This window comes from Phoca vitulina, unplaced genomic scaffold (genome assembly GCF_004348235.1).
Source record: "Phoca vitulina isolate PV1807 unplaced genomic scaffold, GSC_HSeal_1.0 scaffold32, whole genome shotgun sequence".
NCBI classification, from domain to species: domain Eukaryota; kingdom Metazoa; phylum Chordata; class Mammalia; order Carnivora; family Phocidae; genus Phoca; species Phoca vitulina.
In genome coordinates this window covers 21,374,363-21,394,540 of record NW_022589735.1, presented here as the reverse complement: position 1 = coordinate 21,394,540, position 20,178 = coordinate 21,374,363, and the positions used below count along the sequence as shown (strand labels likewise).

Genomic DNA, 20,178 nt, shown 5'->3' with positions numbered 1-20,178 from the left:
GCATTGGCTGATTGAATTTTGTTTTTGTAAAGCGTGTATAGACATATATGCACACATATGCACGTCTACAACATGCACCCATTGTGCCGGCAGATTTATGTGTTCTTCTGGGTGCAGAGTGGGGCAGGCTGCCGATTTCCTACAGGATCCATTCCCCCTCCTGTTTTTAAAGTACTACACAGGGGCGCCCAGGTGGCTCAATCGTTATGTATCTGCCTTCGGCTCAGGTCATGATCCCAGGGTCCTGGGATGGAGCTCCGCATTGGGCTCCCTGCTCAGCGGGAAGCCTGCTTCTCCCTCTCCCACTCCCCCTGCTTCTGTTCCCTCTCTCGCTGTGTCTCTCTCTGTCAAATAAATAAATAAAATCTTTAAAAAAAAAAAGAGTGAAATACATTTCTAGCTTCCGTTCTTGTGTTACTTTGTTTCAGAAGTTAGGTCTGTACATGCTAGAGTATAGGATCCGGCAGTGAATTAGGAATTGGGATACCAGCTTCTTGCCACCAGCTGGGCGGCCACACGAACGGTGTGTCACTGAGCAAGGTCTTGTGCCTTGATTTACTCATCTCCAAAAAGAGGGTCTTTCAGCACCATGAGGTAATGACTATCACTTACATGTTTGGTATAAGGCTTTACTCTTATCACAAAGTAGTTTTTCTCTTAAAAGAAATGTCTCATGGGGCACCTGGGTGGCTCAGTTGGTTAAGCATCTGCCTTCAGCTCGAGTCGTGATCCCAGGGTCCTGGGATTGAGCCCTGCGTTGGGCTCCCTGCTCAGCAGGCAGCCTGCTTCTTGCTCTCCCTCGGCCTGCCGTTCCCCCTGCTTGTGCTTTCTCCCTCTGAGCACAAAATAACATCTTTAAAAAAAAGAAAGAAAGAAAGAAAGAAAAATGTCTCGAGCTCCAGGGATGGGAGACAGGGATAGGCTTGGGACTAAGCCATCCAGGCAAGCCAGCTGCAGCTGAGATTGAAGTCGCTTTGGGCCCAAACAGGGCAACGACAGAGATGTGTGCAGGGAGAAGGGCTGTGAGTGTATCAGCTCAAGGAGCAAGTCACCCAGCAGGTAGGCGATCCAAGGGCAGTGGGCATCAGGTACTGGTGGCCATGAGCATACGCCTCACGGATGAGGAGGGTGAGTGACTTTTTCAGGTTCTGGCTGAGCAGATAGGAAGAGTCCTAGGTAGCCGGGGGAGGCCCAATTCAGTGAGGGCACCCCCTGTTCTCCCCAGCCCTGGCATCGGGGAAGGGAGCAGGAAAGCGACACTCAGGTGTGCAGAGGCCCCCAGCCTCCATACAAGCATCGTGTGGCTGAGAGGGCTACACACGTGACAAAGAGCCAGACTCTATGAGGCCAAGCAGGACTTTTATTTAACTGGCTGGCTTCTTCTGTTGGCAGATAAGGAGTATTTAGGGGACAGGAAAAAATAAAGATCAGCAGGATGGGGACTCAAAATCATTTATTTAATTTGAAGATTCCGAGGCCTGGGATCTTGGTCCTCCAACTTGGAATGCCAAGTTGGAGAAGAAGGACACAGTGGGATTTTTGAGTTTTGCAAGTGCCGGTAAACATTCACCTCGTATGACTTTTCCACACTCCTGTGAGGTAGGCAGGGCAGCCAGGATTTAAATTGACTTTGCAGATGGAGAAAATGAAACAGAGAGAGTTTGAAAGACTGCCCCCAGAAACTCAGAGGCCAGCCCAGACTGGAAGCCAGGCCCACGGACTCACAATGTGTGTGCTTCTTTCTAAGCTCCTTTGTCTCGCGAGAAGCAAAAACTCCAAGTTGCCAGATTAGGGACGGCTGTTCCTAGGAGCCTCTGGGGGTTGGCCTTTGTATGTTGGGGGGGCTGGTCTTGGGGTATGTCACCCTCATGGCCCCCCCTCCCAAGCCCTGTTCTTCCCTGGGCCCAGGTCTGGCCAAGTAATTAGAGAGGATCTTTCTGGGTCACTCTTTCCTGAGGACAAAACAAGCCCTTTGGTTTCTCGATTAGAAAGCTCAACAGATTGAGTGACAAGGAAAAGTTTTTGATCTCGCTATTATAGTCACCTAATTAAAACGAGATGCAGATGCTCCAACACCTAGTAATTTTCACCTCACTTACTTTGGATCCAATTACAGCCCTTCCCTACTGACTTACACTGTTTAAATTACAAAGTCAGAAGGAAATATGACTATTTACCTATTTCTGTTCATACATATAAGTCTAACACGTTATCTTTTCTCTCCAAGCAGGAAATGTGATCACAGGTCTTTTCTTCACCCTGGAAACAGAGGGGGATGAATCTTGGTGCTTAAATAAAAATCAAACACCAATAAGAACTTAAATCAGTCAATACCTATGTCAAACTTCAATAGACGGTTCTGTTTCCCACATGCAAAAAATGTATCCTCTCCCCAGGAATGTTCTAGAAGGCAGGTCTTCAGCACGACTTTAGCATTTGGTGTTGTCCTGGAATGCATGCTTTGGCATAGAAAAACTTCCTTTTTCAGAGTCAATCGGTTATTGACTGGCACCCTTCAGATGAGGGGAAATCGGATATTTCAGAAGGTTGCTACCTTTACTGAGTACATAATTAAATAGGTAGCCCTGTGTAGCAGTTGGATTTACACATTTTTTTATACCAGAGCTATCAAAGTTGGTGGCAACCCAGCCTTTGTCTTTACTAAAAAGCATTTTTGTGTACTGGGAAAAGGCTTTGTGGGAACAGGGCTTCAACTGGCAAACAAAGCAAATGAACCCAGCGACAACCAACCAACCATGCAGAAAGAGACCAGTGGAGTTCTAAGAAGAACTGAGTGGCATCTGTGTGAGGTTATCTGTCATGGCGGCCGGTGGAAGATGCTGCCTTCTTAGCAGAGCTGTAGAATAGTTCTGCGTGGTGATTGGCTGGGCCATTCTGTCCCCAGGGCAGGAGGGAGGGCAGGTGCCCCATCGTAGAGAAGATGGTCCTGCCTCTTCTGCACCAGGTGCATTCACACCAAGTAGCTTATTAATCCCAGGACGGCCAGTCTGCAGCCATAGCAACATGGAATATGGACAGTGCTATGGAGGAGGAAGATAGGTACTTAGGTAGAGGCAATCTCTACCTTCTGTCTCCTTCTGGGTGATTTTGTTAGCTCTCCACCAAATTATCCCACCATTGACACCAGAGAGGAAGTCCCGGTGTTGAGTTGGTGCCCTAAGGGGCCGATGGTGTCAACATAAAAAGACGACAGTGATATTTCTTACTTACCTCTTCCTTTCACACTTCCTTTACCTCCATCTTCTAGGAAGGGAAGGGTGAGCAAATTCTTTACCCTTGCAGGTATAGGGCACTTCTTCTCTGTTCCTGGTCAACCCTGTGTTCTCTTAGAAGTTTCTTAAACTTCTCTTGTGATGCATGAGGCTTGAATAGGATGAAGAAGCTATAAAAGCTGGCCTTTCATCTCTTTCTTTTTTTTTTTTTCCACTGAGGCTCGCTGCCCCAGAAGTGGTAGGCTGCGTCTCAAGAAGGGAGGTCACTGAATTTGGCTTTGTCTCTCCCTTTTCCTGCTTTGTTGACAGTTCCTAATAACACTGCTGGCATCAGGATTTTGCAGACGCAGGAAGGAAGAGATGTATTCTTCAATGATGGAAAAATCTTAGAGCACAATGCCCTTAAAATAGAACGTGTGTGCCTAGCCTTTATATTGTTGTAATCATTTCTCCTGGGAAATGCTGTAGAAGGCTTTTCCCCTTTGGTGAAGCAGAGTGCTGGTGTAACCTGAGGTGTTCCCAAGAGGGCTGAGGGGGTGACGTCAGCTCACAGGTTTTTGAAACATTACTACATTTTCATGGTGATCCGTGATCCAATGGATTCCTTCTCTCCAAATCCCAGTCTCTGTACTGATCGTATGTGGGCTGACCCACCCCACGAAGCTGTGATGAGGATCAAGCCATGTCATGGACAAGATTAGGTCTTTGAAATAAACCTTAGCCTACTGTGGAAATTCATGCTTTCACACTATGTGTGCAAAATGTTCAGTATCCACACCAGAGAACAGATACTAAGTTTGCCAAGGTTGGCTCATGTCCTTACCAACCCCATAACACGGTGAGGGCAGTTGTCATGATGAGCAGGAGAAAAGAGCGTTGGGCTCTCACACAGATTTTCCATCATCTGGCTCATCCTAGGACACCCCCCCCGGGAATCCCGCCTGAATTTCTTTCATGTTGGTTTCCTGGCGTTTGGTATTGTGTCCAATGTCACCTTCCTCTGTTTTTTTGGCCGAAAATCATCAATGAGAAATGCTTCTGATTTCATGGTTACCTATTTTTCCCCTTCATTAGTGTCCCCTTATTTGGACCATTATTGCAGCCCATTAGCAGGACCAATGACTTGCTCTGGGGATGATGTTAATGATTCTCAAGAGGGTCTTCTACGTGAAAGTGATTAGGAGAATAAGAAAGTTGCCGGCCACCTGAGTTTATTGTTGACGGAGCCAAAAGGAACCTCTGCGAAGTCTTGGCTTCCATTCTTGAGGCCGTCGTTTATGACAGTTTATTTTTGACCAGAACATGCTCAGGTGGAACCCATGGTTTATCAGGAAAAGGGGCAAAAGACCTTCCAAAGGTCCACCTTCCGCAAACATGGGTTCTGACCTCTGTGACGTTTTGGGTATTAGACCCGAGAGGAAAAAGCCTTGTGATAGGCATTTGTGCGCACATGTGTGTGCGGACGTGTTTGCAGAGGGGAATGGGGAGCTCCCCACGACTCAGCTGCCTCTCTTGATTTGCTCAAATTTCATTTCCATTTGCTAGAGGGACATCTGCACATTTTTCTGCCCAGCCACATTTAATGCACATAGTGCAGCCCAACCCTCTGTGGAGGTCAACCGCCCCCCACCTCCAGGCATCCCCGGGGGGGGCGGTTAGAGCTAAGGATACACAATACTCTAAATGGAATATTGAAGATCCCCATCTGTCTGGCAGTCCCGATCAATAAATGTGAGCCCTTCTTTCCCAATTCTGTGCAAGAGACACGTCACCACCTGGGTTTAAGACTGGCGTGAGATGGGGGTTTCTAAGGGTTACTGAGTGCAGGCTGTCACAGTGCTCAGCCAGGAGGAGGATTATGCTCTTAATCATGTTATTCTGTTACGGTCCCCTCGCCCCTTTCCCTCAAGCAAAAACATGCCAGGGCCGGACATGGTTAGGTGCCCTTCTAGATACCTCTATGCTAACTTGCCGAATGACTTTTTTTCGAAGGAGCCTTTGTTCCGGGCAGTGCGGTTCTGGGGCCACACTTTGTGGCTGAATTATAAGGCTGAACAACGAGACCTGTTTGGGTTCACTTGACGCGGCACTTAAGGAACCTGGCAGGTCTCAGACGCAGGCTGCGGCCCCTAGAACGCCTAGCCCGTTGGCTGTATTGGGACAGCCCCTCCTTAGGGCCGACAGTCTAAAACCCCCCTGCAGAAACTGCTAAGCCCGCAGCCAGCAAGCAAACACAATGAAAAAGCTGCGTTATCTGAGGCACTTTTTGAGTCTCAGCGAGGACATCCCGGGGGCCCCAGCAAAAATGCCGGGCGCACCTGTTCAGTTCTTGTCACCCCTTCACCAGACCGGAACAAAGCTGACTGCCGCAAGAGCCGCCGAATCGGGGATCAGGTTGCAAGGCAGGGATTGTCGGGCTTCCAACCGGTCTGATTCTCGCTCCAGCCCCCGTCCCCCTCGACTCAGCCCAGACGAAGGCATTTGGGATGCCCCACCGGGGAAGGGGGAGGCATGCACTAAGGGCTGCAGGCGTGTGGGGGGTGTTGGGAGGGTGGGTGTGGGTGTGGTGAGGTCTTCCTGGCTAGTCCTGCTCTAATGTTATAAATGAATGGGGGTAAGAGACAATGAATTTGTTCTTGGAAGAGCTGCTCCACCACCAGCTCTGGGATCATGGGCAAATCCCTTCATTCAACGGATCTCAGCTTCCCCATTTTTTTAAGAAATAAATTCAGACGAGCTGTTGCCCATTCTTTCAGTTTTATATTTGGCTAGAGCCGGGCGGGGCACGCCTGTGGGTCACACAAGGAGAAGGAAGATCTTCGGTCTGGCAAAGGGGGGGATGGTCACAGAGCTGATTCGGTTCTGTTTCCTAAAGAATCCGAAGTCAGACAAGGAGTTTTTGCTTGCGGTGTTTCTACCTACTTGGCATGCCGTTTGGCACACTGCCCCGTGGCCCATGGCCTTTCTCGGGACCAATCCATTTTCCACGTTGCTGCCAGGTAGCTTTCTAAAGCACAAACACATGTGTCTGCTTCTTCATCTACTCCAAAGGCTCTCCACTGCCCATCGGCTAAAATCCTAGCACACGGTAACCAGGCCCCTCTTGGTCTCCCCTTTCCCAGCCTTGCTTCCAGCAGGTTCTCTCACAGCCCCTGCTCAAGGCCCGATAAACCTTTTGTCTCCCAATCACAGCGCACCTGGTGACTTCGTACACGTCATCCCTTGTGCCTGGTCTAGCTGCCCAGAGAGCTCATTCCCTAAAGAACCAGCTCAGGGGCGCCTGGGTGCCTCAGTCGGTTGAGGGTCTGACTCTTGATTTGGGCTCAGGTCATGATCTCAGGGTCCTGGGATCGAGCCCCATGTGGGGCTCTGCACTCAGCATGGAGTCTGCTTCAGGATTCTCTTTCCCTCCGCCCCCCTCCCTCTGCTCATGCGCTCTCTCTCATAAATAAATAAATAAATCTTAAAAAAAAAAAACAAAACCCAAAACAATAGAACCAGCTCAAATGTAGTCTTGTGCCCTCAACCTCTGGGCCACTCCCTCAGCACTTTTTTCCTACCTCCTGGTGGCCATTACAGAGAACCTGCGCATCTCTCCTTAAAAGTGAGGAGCCAAGAACTATATTCCAGTCAACTTTGTGCCTGACACGCCTGGCCCTCTGGGTGGGATTCACGACATGTAACTGGAAATACCCAAAGGTAACTGGATCACTATAGGTGTGATCTGGGGCCCAACCCGTAGCTTCCCACATGTAAACTGACCTAAAACACTTCAAAAAAAAAAAATGACTTCAGAAGGTCAAAAGTAAAATACTGTAGCTGAGGGCTTATTTAAATAACTGTTTTCAAAATACTCCAGAGGGGAAAAACTTATCTAGGCATTTCGCAAAGCTAGTCTGCAAAATAACAGGGCTGCATCCCAATATACCTCCAACCGTGTGTTCTTCAGGGTTACAAGAGAGAAATGCTAACAAGGAGTAAAATCAGCACCCTCCATCTTATTAATATGTAAAAAGGCTGAAGTCACATCTGTGCAAGGATCTATTTTTAGTGGACCCTACATACTAAAATCCTAGCCTTGATCTCTTAAACTATCAAGCCTACCATAAATGTTTGATGATGAACAAGCCCATAAAAAGAAAATGCATAAAATGAATAGAGGGAGTCAATGCGTGCCCTGCCTTTTAATTACTGGTGACTTCTGCTATAACCCCACCCCAGGCTGGGTGCAGGCAGAGAAAACACATCAATAATTTGGGGCGGGGGGGTGGGCAGGGTGTGAGTACTACAAACAAACGGGGTCTAACCACATTGTTATTTATGCTCTGGAAACCAGACAGAGATGGGGAAAGAGTAGAATCCAACCCCAAAAAGGGTGGGGTTCAAAAGGGAAAAAAGTAAGAGATAAATAAAAGCATTCAGGACACAAACGATAATGTAGAACAGTCTTGTTTTATTACTTTTAAGTAATAAAGAGCCTTTTCCTTGCTTTTTTTTTTGTCTCCCCCCCCCCTTTTTTCTTTTCTTTTTTTTCTGTTTTACAACATACATTAAGTCATGAATCAGATGTTAGGGGATGTGGAGATGGAAGGAAAGTTGGTGACATCACAATATTTTTACAACTTTACAACAAATATAAATCTGAGTTTGTTGCATCTCCCAGTGTCTAGCAAGGGTGGAAAGCAAAGGCACACTCAGGTTTATGGACCCTCCCCCCACACACAGTGGGGAAAAAAAAAAAAGAAAAAGAAAAGGGAAAAAAATACTTAAATGCAAACAACCAGCTCAATACATATGGGCATTTTAGGGAGAACACCGCAAGTGATGAGTTGTTGGGAGGTGGGGATGTGGGACGGAAGTTTTGACAGAGGTCTCCGTAACACAGCTGAGGTACCCATGGGGACACGAGAGCGGGGGCTCCCTTGTCAATACTCTTGGGGGTCAAGCTTCGGGGACGAGGGAAAAAACAATGATCTCAGTTTCTAGAAAAGACTGCGGTTTCAGGGTACAGAGTTCATGGGGTGTGAACGTTGATTCTGCTAACAAAACAGAATAAAAACATAACAACACAAAACAAAAGAAGCCCACCCCGAAAGACAGCAAACCTGCGAGGGATGTTTGCAGGAACACAAAGCTAATGCGTGAGTCCTCGAGACACACCTAGGTCTCACTCTGATTACGGAGGTACCACTTTTTCATCAGCCAACTCAAAATTGTCCCCAGTAGTCTTTCTTTGAAAGTTTTTTTTTTTAGACAAGACCAAACCCAGAAGATCAAACTGGAAATAAAAAGAGACAAAGAGGCCACCAAATATACTGTTTAAAAACACAACAACCCCAAACAATGCTCACTGTTTACATTATGTTGACAGTTCTTTTGTTCATGATAGAGTAAACAATAGTCCCCTCTGTGTGCTTGAGCTAATGAGAACCAAGGGGGGAAAACACACCCCCACCCCGCCCCGTACAAACAAGAACAACAAATGGATGAAGAAATTTGTTAAAAAATTAAAAAATCTTCTGCCCCAGTCAATGTTTTTGCAGCATCCATTGTGGTTGGCTTTGTACTTGGAGTTACTCATCCATCACAGCAGGGACCAGCCTGCCTGCATCTACTTCCACGTCATTTCTTTGTGTGCAGGGCACGTGCATGCTGAGCCCATGGCTTGGAGACACCTCCCAGGTGCCTGGCAACCGCACACAGCGTGTTCTCCAGCCGGTGGATCCAGCGGAAATGAGGGCTGGGACGTTAGTCCCTTCTCTGTTGGCCAATGAGGATATCACCATGTTGAAATGATCTGAGAATACCAGGGAAGCAGGGAGCTCTGGAGGGAGAATGGGTATTGCCACCCGCAACACTGGTGTCCATGCTTGGTAGCATGGCCAAAGGGTGGCTGGGGTTGGCACGACTAGAAGGAAGTGAATCGGAGGGCGTGCTGGCTGCCTAGCTCTCCCGGGGGGGCAGGCTTATAACCACCACCACTGCATTCTTCTTCCATCTGCTAGATGCTAATCTTCCAGAGGGCTGGAGTGGGGGTGGGGGGAGGGAGGGTCAAATAAATAGCTGCATTTATTTCAAAAGGCGGGGGGAAGTTTATCATAACGACAGTTTACAAGTGTACACAACTCAGGGTGTAAGGCACAAATTTACATGTGGAAAAGAGGCTATTCACAGATGTAACCCCACGAAAAACCCGTGTGAGCAAACCATTAATTTATGCAAGGTAGCAGCCAGCATATTAATTAGTTCACGCCTTTAGTGGATTTTGTTTGCTGTCTCACATGCAAGGTGAAATGAGATGGGTATCACAAGCTGGTGCCTTCACAGAAAGTAGGAACCACTGACAACCACATTGTTGGCAGCAAATGGGACGCGGGATGTGTCATTCTAAAAGTTCCTCTCCCGGTTGCTTTAGAAGTTAGGATCTGGAAGGACTTTTAAACTAATTAATTTTTTGCATGTTATAGGGCCAGAGACCTGACCAGCAAATTAACTGGTTGATTTAAATAAATATTTCCCTCTCAACGTTTTCTTTTAGCTAGAGATCAGACAGTCCAAACACAAAGCTCAGAATTGCAGCTCCAACTTATTTACTCAGTGAATTTATTGTAAAAATAAACTCAATTATTCCAGTTAATGGATTTCACGTTAAATAGTTTAACTTTCAAGGGGCTTTCTGAAGAGCTGTTCATAGGTTGGTATGTGGAAGAGTCCTTTCCTTAAGGAAAAAAAGGGTGAACAATAAATAAAGCGTTACTTGCGTTAACGGTCACGTTATTTCATTAAAAGAGAGGAGCAGAAATCTATGACGTAGTTGCCCAACATGGCATTCATCTGCTAATAACAGAAAGCTGTAACACTGGTGGGCATTTCACAGTATCTGCGCATAGTAAACTTCTGCCATTGTTAAAGTTCTGAGTTAGAATTATCAATGAATTCTTTATTTTTTTGTCTTTTTAATTTTCATGATTTTTAAAAATGTATCTGTGTTTTGCAGGTGGAACGCCAGCCCTGTTAGCAGGCGCCCGGTGCAGTCATGGACAACATGTTGCAGTCATTGCTCACCTGCGGATGTGGGTGCGGGTGCGGGTGCGGGTGTGGGTGGGGGAGGTGAGCGTGCGCGCGTGCCCGGGCGCGCGCGCGCATGCGTGGGAAGGTGGGTGCGTATGTGCTTTTGGCTCATGTTTGTGATGGTAATTAAGTCTCTCGTGAGTCCGACCTGCTGCACGGTGTGAGGGGAGAGTGAAGTCGGAGAATGGAGGTGAGTCCCGCGTCGCAAACCTTCACCCAACCACGTGGCCCAGGTTTCCAGAGTCCCCCTGCGCCCCCGAGGGGGGACCCAGCGTCCTCCGCTCGGCCGCGGCCGTCTTGGTCTGGTGGGTACTCAGGCAGTGGAGGGCCTCGCCGGGCTGGGCGCGCGCCTGGCCTTTCCTGCTGCTTCGACACCTGACCCCTCCCCCTGGGATTATGTACACGCGTCATTGGGCTTCATGGATGTGGAAAGGGGGGCAAAGGAGGGCTTGGGGGGTACGTCCGGCTTTAGCGAGGGTGTGCGCTTCAGCCCCGACCTCGTCAGCGAGTTGTAGGCGTTGAGGCTGGGCTGCCGCGCAACAGTCACGGCCTGGCCCGCGGGCTGCACGCCGTGCACCTGGATCGAGTCCACCCTCTGCGGGGCGGGGGGCGGGTTGTCTCCCCGGCCAAAGCTCTGGTTTCTGGACAGGTGGGAGGAATTGGAGCAGTTAGTATTGTTTCTTTTGAGCGTGGTGGCCTGGTGGCTTCTCGTGAGCGAGTTCGTGGGGTAGCTCCTCTTATAGTCAAGGCCGTAGGAGGAGGAGTGGTGCATTTCCAGCCGCTTGCTCAGGCCGGTCTGAGACAGGGAGGCTCCGGGAGGGCCCAGGGACGCCTCCCGCTGGGGGACTTTGGGGGGCAGGCTGTCCAGGTTCTCCACCAGGTTCACCCCGTGGTTGGGACTCTTGCTGCTGAGATGCTCCTTGATGGTCTTATACTCCAGGGTGGCCGCCTGGTCCTCCAGCGCCATCTGGGCCACCTCGCTCATTTTGGGCTGGTCCACGTACTCGTGCTGGTAGCCTTGCTGCGTGATGGGCAGGACCACCACGCTGGGGATGTGGCTGGGGGAGGCCCGCAGGGGCAGGTCCGTGGGGATCACAGGGGAGCCCATGGGGGGCATGTCCTTGGTGCAGGCGTTGATGAGGTTCTGGTTCCTCTCCCACTCGCGGCTGCCGCGGCTGGGCTTCCGCTTCTGCTGCAGCGTCGGGGTGGACTCGGGGGTGGGCAAGGCCGCCAGGTCTAAGTGGTGCTGATCGGCCTTGATGAGCATCTTGGCCGTGTTGCCGGGCGTGGGGAGCTTGCCGTTGTGCATGAGTGGCGTGAGGATGGCCTCCGGCTTCGGGTCTTTGGACTGGGTGTCCCCAAAGAGACCGCTGAGCTTGGTGACGCTGCTCATGGAGCCCCGGCGCGAGTGGGTGAGCTCCTTCTCTTTGCGCTGCACGGCGGACACGTCTTTGCGCCTGTGGTCGCAGACGCAATAGACGATGATGCCAGAGAATACGGCCCCCATGACAAAAGCCAGAATGACCGCAATGGCCAGGAGGGTGACAGGGACGAGCTGGTCATGGCCTTTGAGGTAACTTTCCCGAATCACTCCTGCAATAGACATCGCACACGGTGTTAAGAAGTGAAAGCACACCGCGGGGCTTATTTTTGTTTGGCGTTCACCCCGTTAATTAATAACAGTAATAAGTGACGATAGCACCTCTGCATAACTTGTCTCGGGGTGCAGCTTGCCAAACATTAACTAACTAATCCTCTCCAAGCCGCCCCCACCCCCTGTGAAATATGTAAATAGACTTCATTTGTTGCCTCCTTTGTGTTCTGAAAAAGTGCTTTTTCCCCCTCTCTCAAGTATATGCTCTTTCTGCTTGCTTCGGTCTGTGGAGTAGGACACTTTTTCATTTCCAAAATTTATCCCTCCCCGCCCCCCCTCCTTCATCTTTTCTCAGTCTTCCCCTCAGAAAATTGGGATAACAGATACTTTGAGTCCGGAGGGGAAGAGGCAACAATTTTATGCCCGTTAAATGAACGAATGGCACAACGCTCCAGGGTTCCAGGGTCTTCTCTGATGACTTCTTTGTGGGCACCATGGCCTCTATCTGGAGAAAAAGCTATGTGTGCATTTCAGGCAACTGGAGGAAGACCTCGTGTGTCATTTATGGTGAAAGAAAATAGCTAAAGCTCACATTACAAATGTTTATGCTGATTTTGTATCATCCTTCCAAAAAAAAAAAAAAGCAATGCACACTCAATTTCAGGTAAATATGCTGAATATTTGAACGAAGCTCTTCCCTTACTTGAACTGAACGAGTAGAAAAAAAGACCATCTGGGGCCCTGGAGTGGGTTTGAAAAGTGTCAGGTCTCATTATTAGGGCTAGAGTTTGCTGTCACGGTGAGATTCTTCAGCAGAGCTAATCTCTTCAATTTAATAAAAATTATGTGACTACACCCGTCAATAATCTTACACTACATTAACCGAGATGCTGTTTCTGAAGAAAGTTGCCTTCCCTGTTCCTGCCTAATCAGCCACCAAGCTGAGAGACTCTAATCAAATGCAAACACTGAGGCTTTTATTTTTTAATACCAAGTGAGAATACACATCACAATTGTCAGATCTTAAGTGCTTGATGCGGTAGCTAAAAAATAAAATCTCAAATACCTCAATTCCTGCCTCTGGAGGGTGAAAGAACATGAATACATTAGAGGTACTGCATGGGCTGAGGAAATGTAAACATTGTTCCTATTATGGAAATGATAGTAAGACAGAAAATGTACCTTCTCTGGTCTCAGGAGACACATTTTTCATCTGCTAAATCAACTCTTTCTGGAATATGCTTAATGTATTTTACTGGCAGATTTCACTGGCACAGAATTAGAATGAAATGAAATAAAAACTTCTACCCCTTCCTAAGCCCACAACATGCAGCCCTTCAACTTCTGCTGAAATGCTTCGTATGTCACAGTTGAGACCCTGAAGAAATGCAGCTTTGTCATGGGGTCTTCCTGCTAAAATATTTTGACTAGGGAAGCAATGGTTTTAAAACTCAGAAACCTCTGCCTGTGGAAGAGAACATTCTCTTTCTCTTTTCTGTCTAAACATTCCTCCTCCCCTTAACTTGTGACATCACAGTTGGTTGCTGTGGAAGTGATTGTCCTGTGACAAAGGACTGTGACTTCAGGGGGAATAAACAGAAGCAGCAAATATCTCTTGAGAAACAAAGATTCTGTGATTAAAAAAATGCCCTTAGTAATGAAGGGCACGGCAGGCGATTTCACCCCGGGGAAAGAGTATTAAGACGGCAAGACCCTGAATAATTTCCAAATGCGACACTTCTCAAATATTTCCAGATTTATCTTCCTGAACTTTTAAGGGATAGAAATGGAGAAGCAAAAAAACAGCAGGAAATTCGGCTGTAACTCACACCTTTTGTAATGTGGAGCTCCCCAAACCATGAGGTGTCTTGCTGCATCCAAATATGTTTTAATACCTAGTCACCAAGGAACTGTGCAAATGAAAAGTTCTTCCTTAAATTTGCATTTCCTTGTTGTAATGCTAAAATAGCAACTGATTTTCTTTCAGTTTTGATTGTGTTTGGGGTTCTATTGAAGATCATTTTTAACCACCTACGTACAGTGGCACAAAAATGTACACCTGTGAATAAAATGGGTTTAATTTCCCTCATTGACTTGGCGATCTCAGTGGAATCTAACCACAGGGTAGACCTCACCGAGGCGTGTGTGTGGGGGGCATACCAGGTAGATTTTTCATGGCAGTGGGTATTTCATGGATCCCCTCCTGGCAATCATATTCATGGGGGCTGTGTCTTCCCAATAAATGCATCCTTATAATAATAGGTAGTTATCTATAATTGACTTTGGTATTTTATAATTGAAATTGACCTCTCAGCTTAAGAGGAACAGGGAAAGAAGGCAGCTAAAGTAGTCCATTTGTTTCATTCATTGTTTAATTGGGAAAACTGCAAAAATTTCAAGTTTATTCATGACTTTTTTCCTTATAGCTATTCTTTCATGTCTGAAGGTCCTTGACTATTTTAATCTCATGGAAACCATTTGCTCTTTCACTGGGTAAAACTTTTTTAGGGGATGACATTTGAGTTCAGGTTTTTGGCTGTTAACAAATCAAATAGGGTATGACCTTTGAGAAAAATGGTGTCTCAAACAGCCCCCCCCAATCTCCTTTTGTTATGTAAATAGTGCCCTTAAAAGCCTGCATCTCTTCAGTTTTGAGATATCTACCCCAAGCAGGTGCCCTTCCCTCATCTGCTTGTGCAAATTCGGAAATCCCAGGTACACATTTAGAAACAGATCAGAGATTAAGTTGAAAGCACAAGTCAGGAAGATAAGAAGTTATAAGTCATTTTTGGAAAATCCCTTCCAAACTTAAAGCTTTCTGCTTATATCATGAAAAGGGCAAAGGGGCATTTATGGAAATGATTAAATCAACTCTGAGACATTGGTCACTGTGAAGGATTGAACCCAGTGGTCTTGTCGGGGGTGGGGGTGGGCGTGGGGGCTGGTACAAGCAGCACTAGAGATCTCCAGAGGCCTGGGGTCGTAGGCTCCCACTTACTCTGGGTGACCCTTTGGCCCATCTCTGGGCCTCAGTTTATTTTCATTTGCGATGTGGGGTTAATACACTTAATGCCTTACTGGGTTCTTGCAAGAATCAGATGAAGTAATGAATAAGAAAGAACTTAAATGCTGTAGTTTGCTGGACAAGTCTATAGGTCAAAAGAAGCCACCAAGGAGATGTGGTGGGCTCGCAGCTCACCGAGGCCTTCAGAGTAACAGTCAAAGCCTCTCCATTTGGTTCCATTTGCTGTGGGTCTCCCGGGGGAGGGGGGCAGACCTGTTCTTCCCAGCTCCAACCTTGTGCTGTCCAAATGTTGCCAAAGGGATATGTTGAGGCAACTAAGGGAACACGTACCTCTGTCCCAGGATTGCCTATAGGTCCTGCATTTTGAAGTAAGTAAAACAACAAAAGCAGGAAATGTTGAGCAAAATGCAGTGATTGCAGTTAGACTCCTAGTGGAGTAAAAATCCTGCATTCAGCTCCTCGAGGGCGGGGACCCTATTTTATATGCATTTATAACCCTCATCATCACCAGGGCTCCTTAGTTGGGCACTTAATAAATGATTACCAGATAGATGGTTTTGCAATACATTGCAGAGACACTTTTAAATGGGCCTCTACACTTGGTGGGACAGTTTTGCAGTGACCATAACCTCTGAAGTTACAGAACCAAAATATATCTCCATCCATAGAACAGAATGTAATCATACTAACATCCATTAGACAAATCGATAAAGGTGCTCAGTATATGTTCAAAATAATAAGAGAAACTGTATCAAAAATGAAAAATTCATTCTGGGATAATTCCAAAAGAGATGATGAGGGTAGATGGGTTATTTGTAACAACTGGCTAGCCCCGTGGAATTGAATATTTTGAAATAAATACAACTCTGCCAAGGGAGCTGGTTGAACGTCATTGCTTCAGATGTTGCATGGAAACCCTGGGGAAGTGGAGGGGCTTTTGTAGGGTGGCATACTCCCCCTCCAGGTATCCCCCCCCCCCCCCCCCCCCCCCAGACCAGTAAGAGTTGGCTTCTCTATCCTGGGGCCCTGAAATGTCTTCCTCTACCAACCCCTGGGCCTTCAGCTCTCACCAATTGAAAATGGGGCATTATAATGAAAACAGTATCTGAAACATCCTTTGCATTGATTCATTAACCATCAGCTATTTCTCACCAGTCATGAGGTGCTAAATGGTTATTCTTTCCACCTTCCTATTGCAGGAAGGAAGGCACACAATGGCTTAGAGATTTCTCTGAAATCATGCCTTAAATTGGCAGAACTGAGAAAGAATAGAATCTTCACTTTTTTTTCCCCCTGAGGTGAGAGTTTTCAGATGCTGGAGGGATGCTAGAGGGAGGTCTCAGAGGGACAATTGGAAGCTCTTTAGAGGCTGAAGCAATGAAAAGATTATGAACAATCCTACCCCCCAGGCCCTGCAAAATGTAATTAAAATAAGAACAGTTATAAACTGTAAAGTAAGAGGAAGTCCAACACAGTTGTGAATTTTCCTATGATGATCATGTGAAGGCATTTTGAAATTTCAAACATCACATTCTTTATTCTTTATTTAGAAAACAGAGAATGGTTTCCGGTAGCCCTGTTCTAGGATTGTCTACACTTGTCTAGTCTGCATGGGAAGCCCAGCACCATGGGACAGCATGTCTCAGAAAAGATCTTCTCCTCACTCAGGGTTGGATTGTGCTGTTCCTGGCGCCTTCACTCTCATTGTCATGGCATAACAAGCTTTCAGCTCCCATCTTTGTGGGTACCTTCAGCAAACATTTCCTGAGCACAGACCAAAGCAGTGTGCCAAGTGCTGGAGAGACAGAGGTGAAGGAGGCGTAAACCCTGCCATCCGCTAGGGGAGAAGGCCCACGCTCACGCAAGAACTACTTCCAGAGTGGGGAAGCATCATCAGATGCATTGCTTCTAGCTCGGTGGATGTCAGCTAAAGCAGAGAGAAGTAAGAACCATGCAAGGAGGGAAGGAGAGTAAAAGCTGTGTTCATAATGGTGAATGGTCTGACTCCCATCTAGTCTCTCATGCCTAGAGCACCAGCCACTTGGCTGTACTCTCCCTTGCTTCTGGGCATTCCCATAGGCTGTTCCCTGTATTGGGGATATCCCTGCTCACCCCACATTCTTCTGACCCTCTCCTTTAGGCCTCAGCTTAAAGGAGGAAGCCTTCGCCAATTTACTCCGATGAGGTTAGCTCTTCTCTGAGTGACCCGGAGATCTGCACTTCTCTATCCTAAAGTCATCACTCTTATGTTACTTCATGTTTGTTTTTCTCACCGAGATTGTTTTAGGAGGGAGATTTACCCCTAAATTCCCAGGCATGCAGGTGCTTAGTAAATAATATCTGCTAAATAAATAGTGAATGAATGCATGAGTACTTGTAGAGAGAAAATAAGAGCAAGAGCTAAACACCATTTAGAAGGCTGTGGAAAACCTTGAATGACTGAAAAAGGTGTTTAGAAGACATGTCCATTTTGGAAGGAAAGTTCTTGGTTAATTTACCTGCAATTTTATGGGTCGTCTTTCCTGAGAAAGCTGACTTTCAGCTTACTCTGCTGGATGCTGAATCCCTCATTGAAAAACAGCTGACTTCGGAGAGTCAGTACCTTTGCATCAGAAGCACGGCTAGTCCACCTAAATGTACTTTCACTGTTCTTAAAATGAAAACTTTTTTTTCACCTATACTTATCCCCTGAATCCTACAGAAATAGCTGGGAGATGGCTGTCCTGTCAAAGCATGAAACGAGACAAATGCAAACACACAAAATCAGTTGCACCTGTTAAACGACATGCCAAGGAGGAGCCCTACCCACGCCCACCCCGTTACCTTGCTAAGTATAGGAGCCCCTGGCAGCCAGGACCTCGAAATGGTTAAGTGCGCACTTTCCCCTCTCACCCCTGCTCACTGGACTGCCTGTTTCTGAGCTGCTGTGATATGATGGATGTGTCTGTCTCCATAGTGAAGTGATTAATAGGCATCTGTGTAGAGCGGACCCGGTGACCACAAAGACAACAAAGCCTCTCTGTGTCCTTTAGAGAAATATGCAGAGGCAAAAAGGAGGATGGACATTTCCTTCACGGCCGAGCCAGAGCGGGTTTCGTGTTGGGCCTGAGAGCTAACAAAGATGGCAAAACACCAAGAAAAGCTCTGGAGTATAATCCCCTAAAAATAAACTCTTGATTTTCCTTTATAGTAAGACAAGCCTGCAATTTCCTTGAAATCCTCATAAGAACTTGGGTGAATGGAATCTAACAACCCAATTTTTCTTGTTTGAAAATCTTATTGCAACAAAATGCCAAGGCTCCCAGCCCCGCAAGGCAGTATGAATGAATGAACTCATCATGGGCCAGGCATCATGGCTACTAACCACAGAGGGCCGGCTGTAATCCCCGTTAAGGAGAGAAGAAAACAAATAGGGGAAAAAGAACTCCTAACTGGAGACAATTTATCCTCAAAGCCACACCGCACCCAGTGGAGACCATACTGAAAATGCAGCGGGAACTCTCTGTAGTTATCTCGGCAGGAAGGAGCCCTCTTCTTGTCTTAGGGCATAACGTGAACCAGATGGCTTAAGAATAAACTGAAGAGCCAGCAGCCGTGGAAATGGGCTCAGAGTTTATAACTCAAACTTTCCTTTTTCTTTTTTTTTTTTTTTTTTTAACCCCCCTGGCAGGCTGAAGATTTGGTGCCGGGAGGAGCCGTGGTCCTCAGGATTTATCAAGTTAATGGCTGACCAAGGTAGAGGCAGCTTCCCTCAGTTGAGAAGCTAAATTAAAGCTCACATATTGAAATAGTGCTTACTGTGGTTGTCTGGATGAATCCACTTCCAGTTCTGTCACCTTTGAAATCGATGCATTTTTTTTTCTTGTTGTTGGGATGCCATCACAGGCCGAAAAGGGGAGAACGAGCATGAAATTCATTCTGTTTCACATTTTTTAGAGGAGAAACAGCTTAATTTCCCCCTTGTGCCAGGGGGAGTCCTCAGATCTCTGAGGTTTCCCACTTGGCACTGCCCGTGGAGGGCTACACCATTGCATGGATTGAGGTCTAGATTGGGCATCATGATAAGATGATTTTTGAAAGCCATGCCCTGAAATGTGGGGCTGTGGTTGCATGTGTTAGAACTGTCACTCTCTTTGTAAAGGTAATGATTATTTCAGATGGGCAAAGTTTTAGCAGAATTTATGTGGTTTACTTTCCTTCTTTTTGAGGTTTTCTTTCTAATAAGACTGGAAACCCAACATCTAAGCAATTTCTGAAACCAGACAAAGCATTTCTGTTCTCCAACTTCCTAGTCCCATTGTCTTGCTTTGCTCTCTCACAAGGCATCAAAGCTACAAAATGGTGAAGTGGATCTCCCAACTAAAATTTCACTAATATTGTGAAATTCAGGTGATTCTTTGAATCGTTTGCAGTGCTTTGACTTTTTTCTCTACAAAGCAAAGATAAATACGAGGAAGCAGGTCTGTTTGAATACTAAAGCTGCCAACTTAAACTTGCTGGAAATATAGTTCTTGGGATCTGGATTATAGATGAGGCTGGGTGTTAACTGGTTAAGAACATAAACCTGGAGGTCATAAAGACCGGGCTTTGAGTTTTGGCTTTATAACTAACTAGCTTTGTGACCTTTGGCAAGTCAGTTTCTTTGAGCATCAGTACTATTGATTATGAGACGAGTGTTGTTGGAAGGATTTAATAGGTTAAATAAATGAATGCATGTAAAGCACTTGGCATTGTGCAGGACATTTGTTAATGCCCAATTAATAATGTAATAGAAGGGGCGCCTGGGTGGCTCAGTTGGTTAAGCCTCTGCCTTTGGCTCAGGTCATGACCCCAGGGTCTTGGAATCGAGTCCCGCATTGGGCTCCCTGCTCCAAACTGAATCTGCAGGGAGTCTGCTTCTCCTTCTGCCTCTGTCTCTCATGAATAAATGAATAAAATCTTAAAAATAATGTAATAGTATTTCTAGAATTTCTGACAAGTTACCTGCCTTGTACAGGGTCCAAGATAGACTCTTTGAATGAATACTTTGGTAAGGTTTGACTATGTCAGCCAAGAGTAGAAAAGTAAAGATTTAAATGTGAAACAAAATATTAAGAGAATGACCTGACATAAGATAGCCCACGGCAACTTGCAAAGTGTCTTGAATCATTGTTGCTTGGGGCTCCTGGGTGGCTCAGTCAGTTAAGTGTCTGCCTTCGGCTCAGGCCCTGATCTCAGGGTCCTGGGATTGAGCCTGTTGGGCTCCCTGCTCAGCA

At 46.7% G+C, this 20,178-nt stretch overlaps 1 protein-coding gene across 3 annotated transcripts in view; it reads right to left on the bottom strand.

Annotated features, from left to right (window-relative positions):
• Positions 1-7,731: 7,731 nt before the first annotated feature.
• SEMA6A (semaphorin 6A) overlaps positions 7,732-20,178 on the bottom strand; it is a 125,263-nt gene continuing 112,816 nt past the window's right edge. For all 3 annotated transcript variants that reach the window (XM_032425445.1, XM_032425446.1, XM_032425447.1), the window contains one exon: positions 7,732-11,897. In XM_032425445.1, the coding sequence (XP_032281336.1) occupies positions 10,699-11,897 (1,199 nt within the window). In that variant the 3' untranslated portion in view covers positions 7,732-10,698. The remainder of the gene's footprint in view (positions 11,898-20,178) is intronic.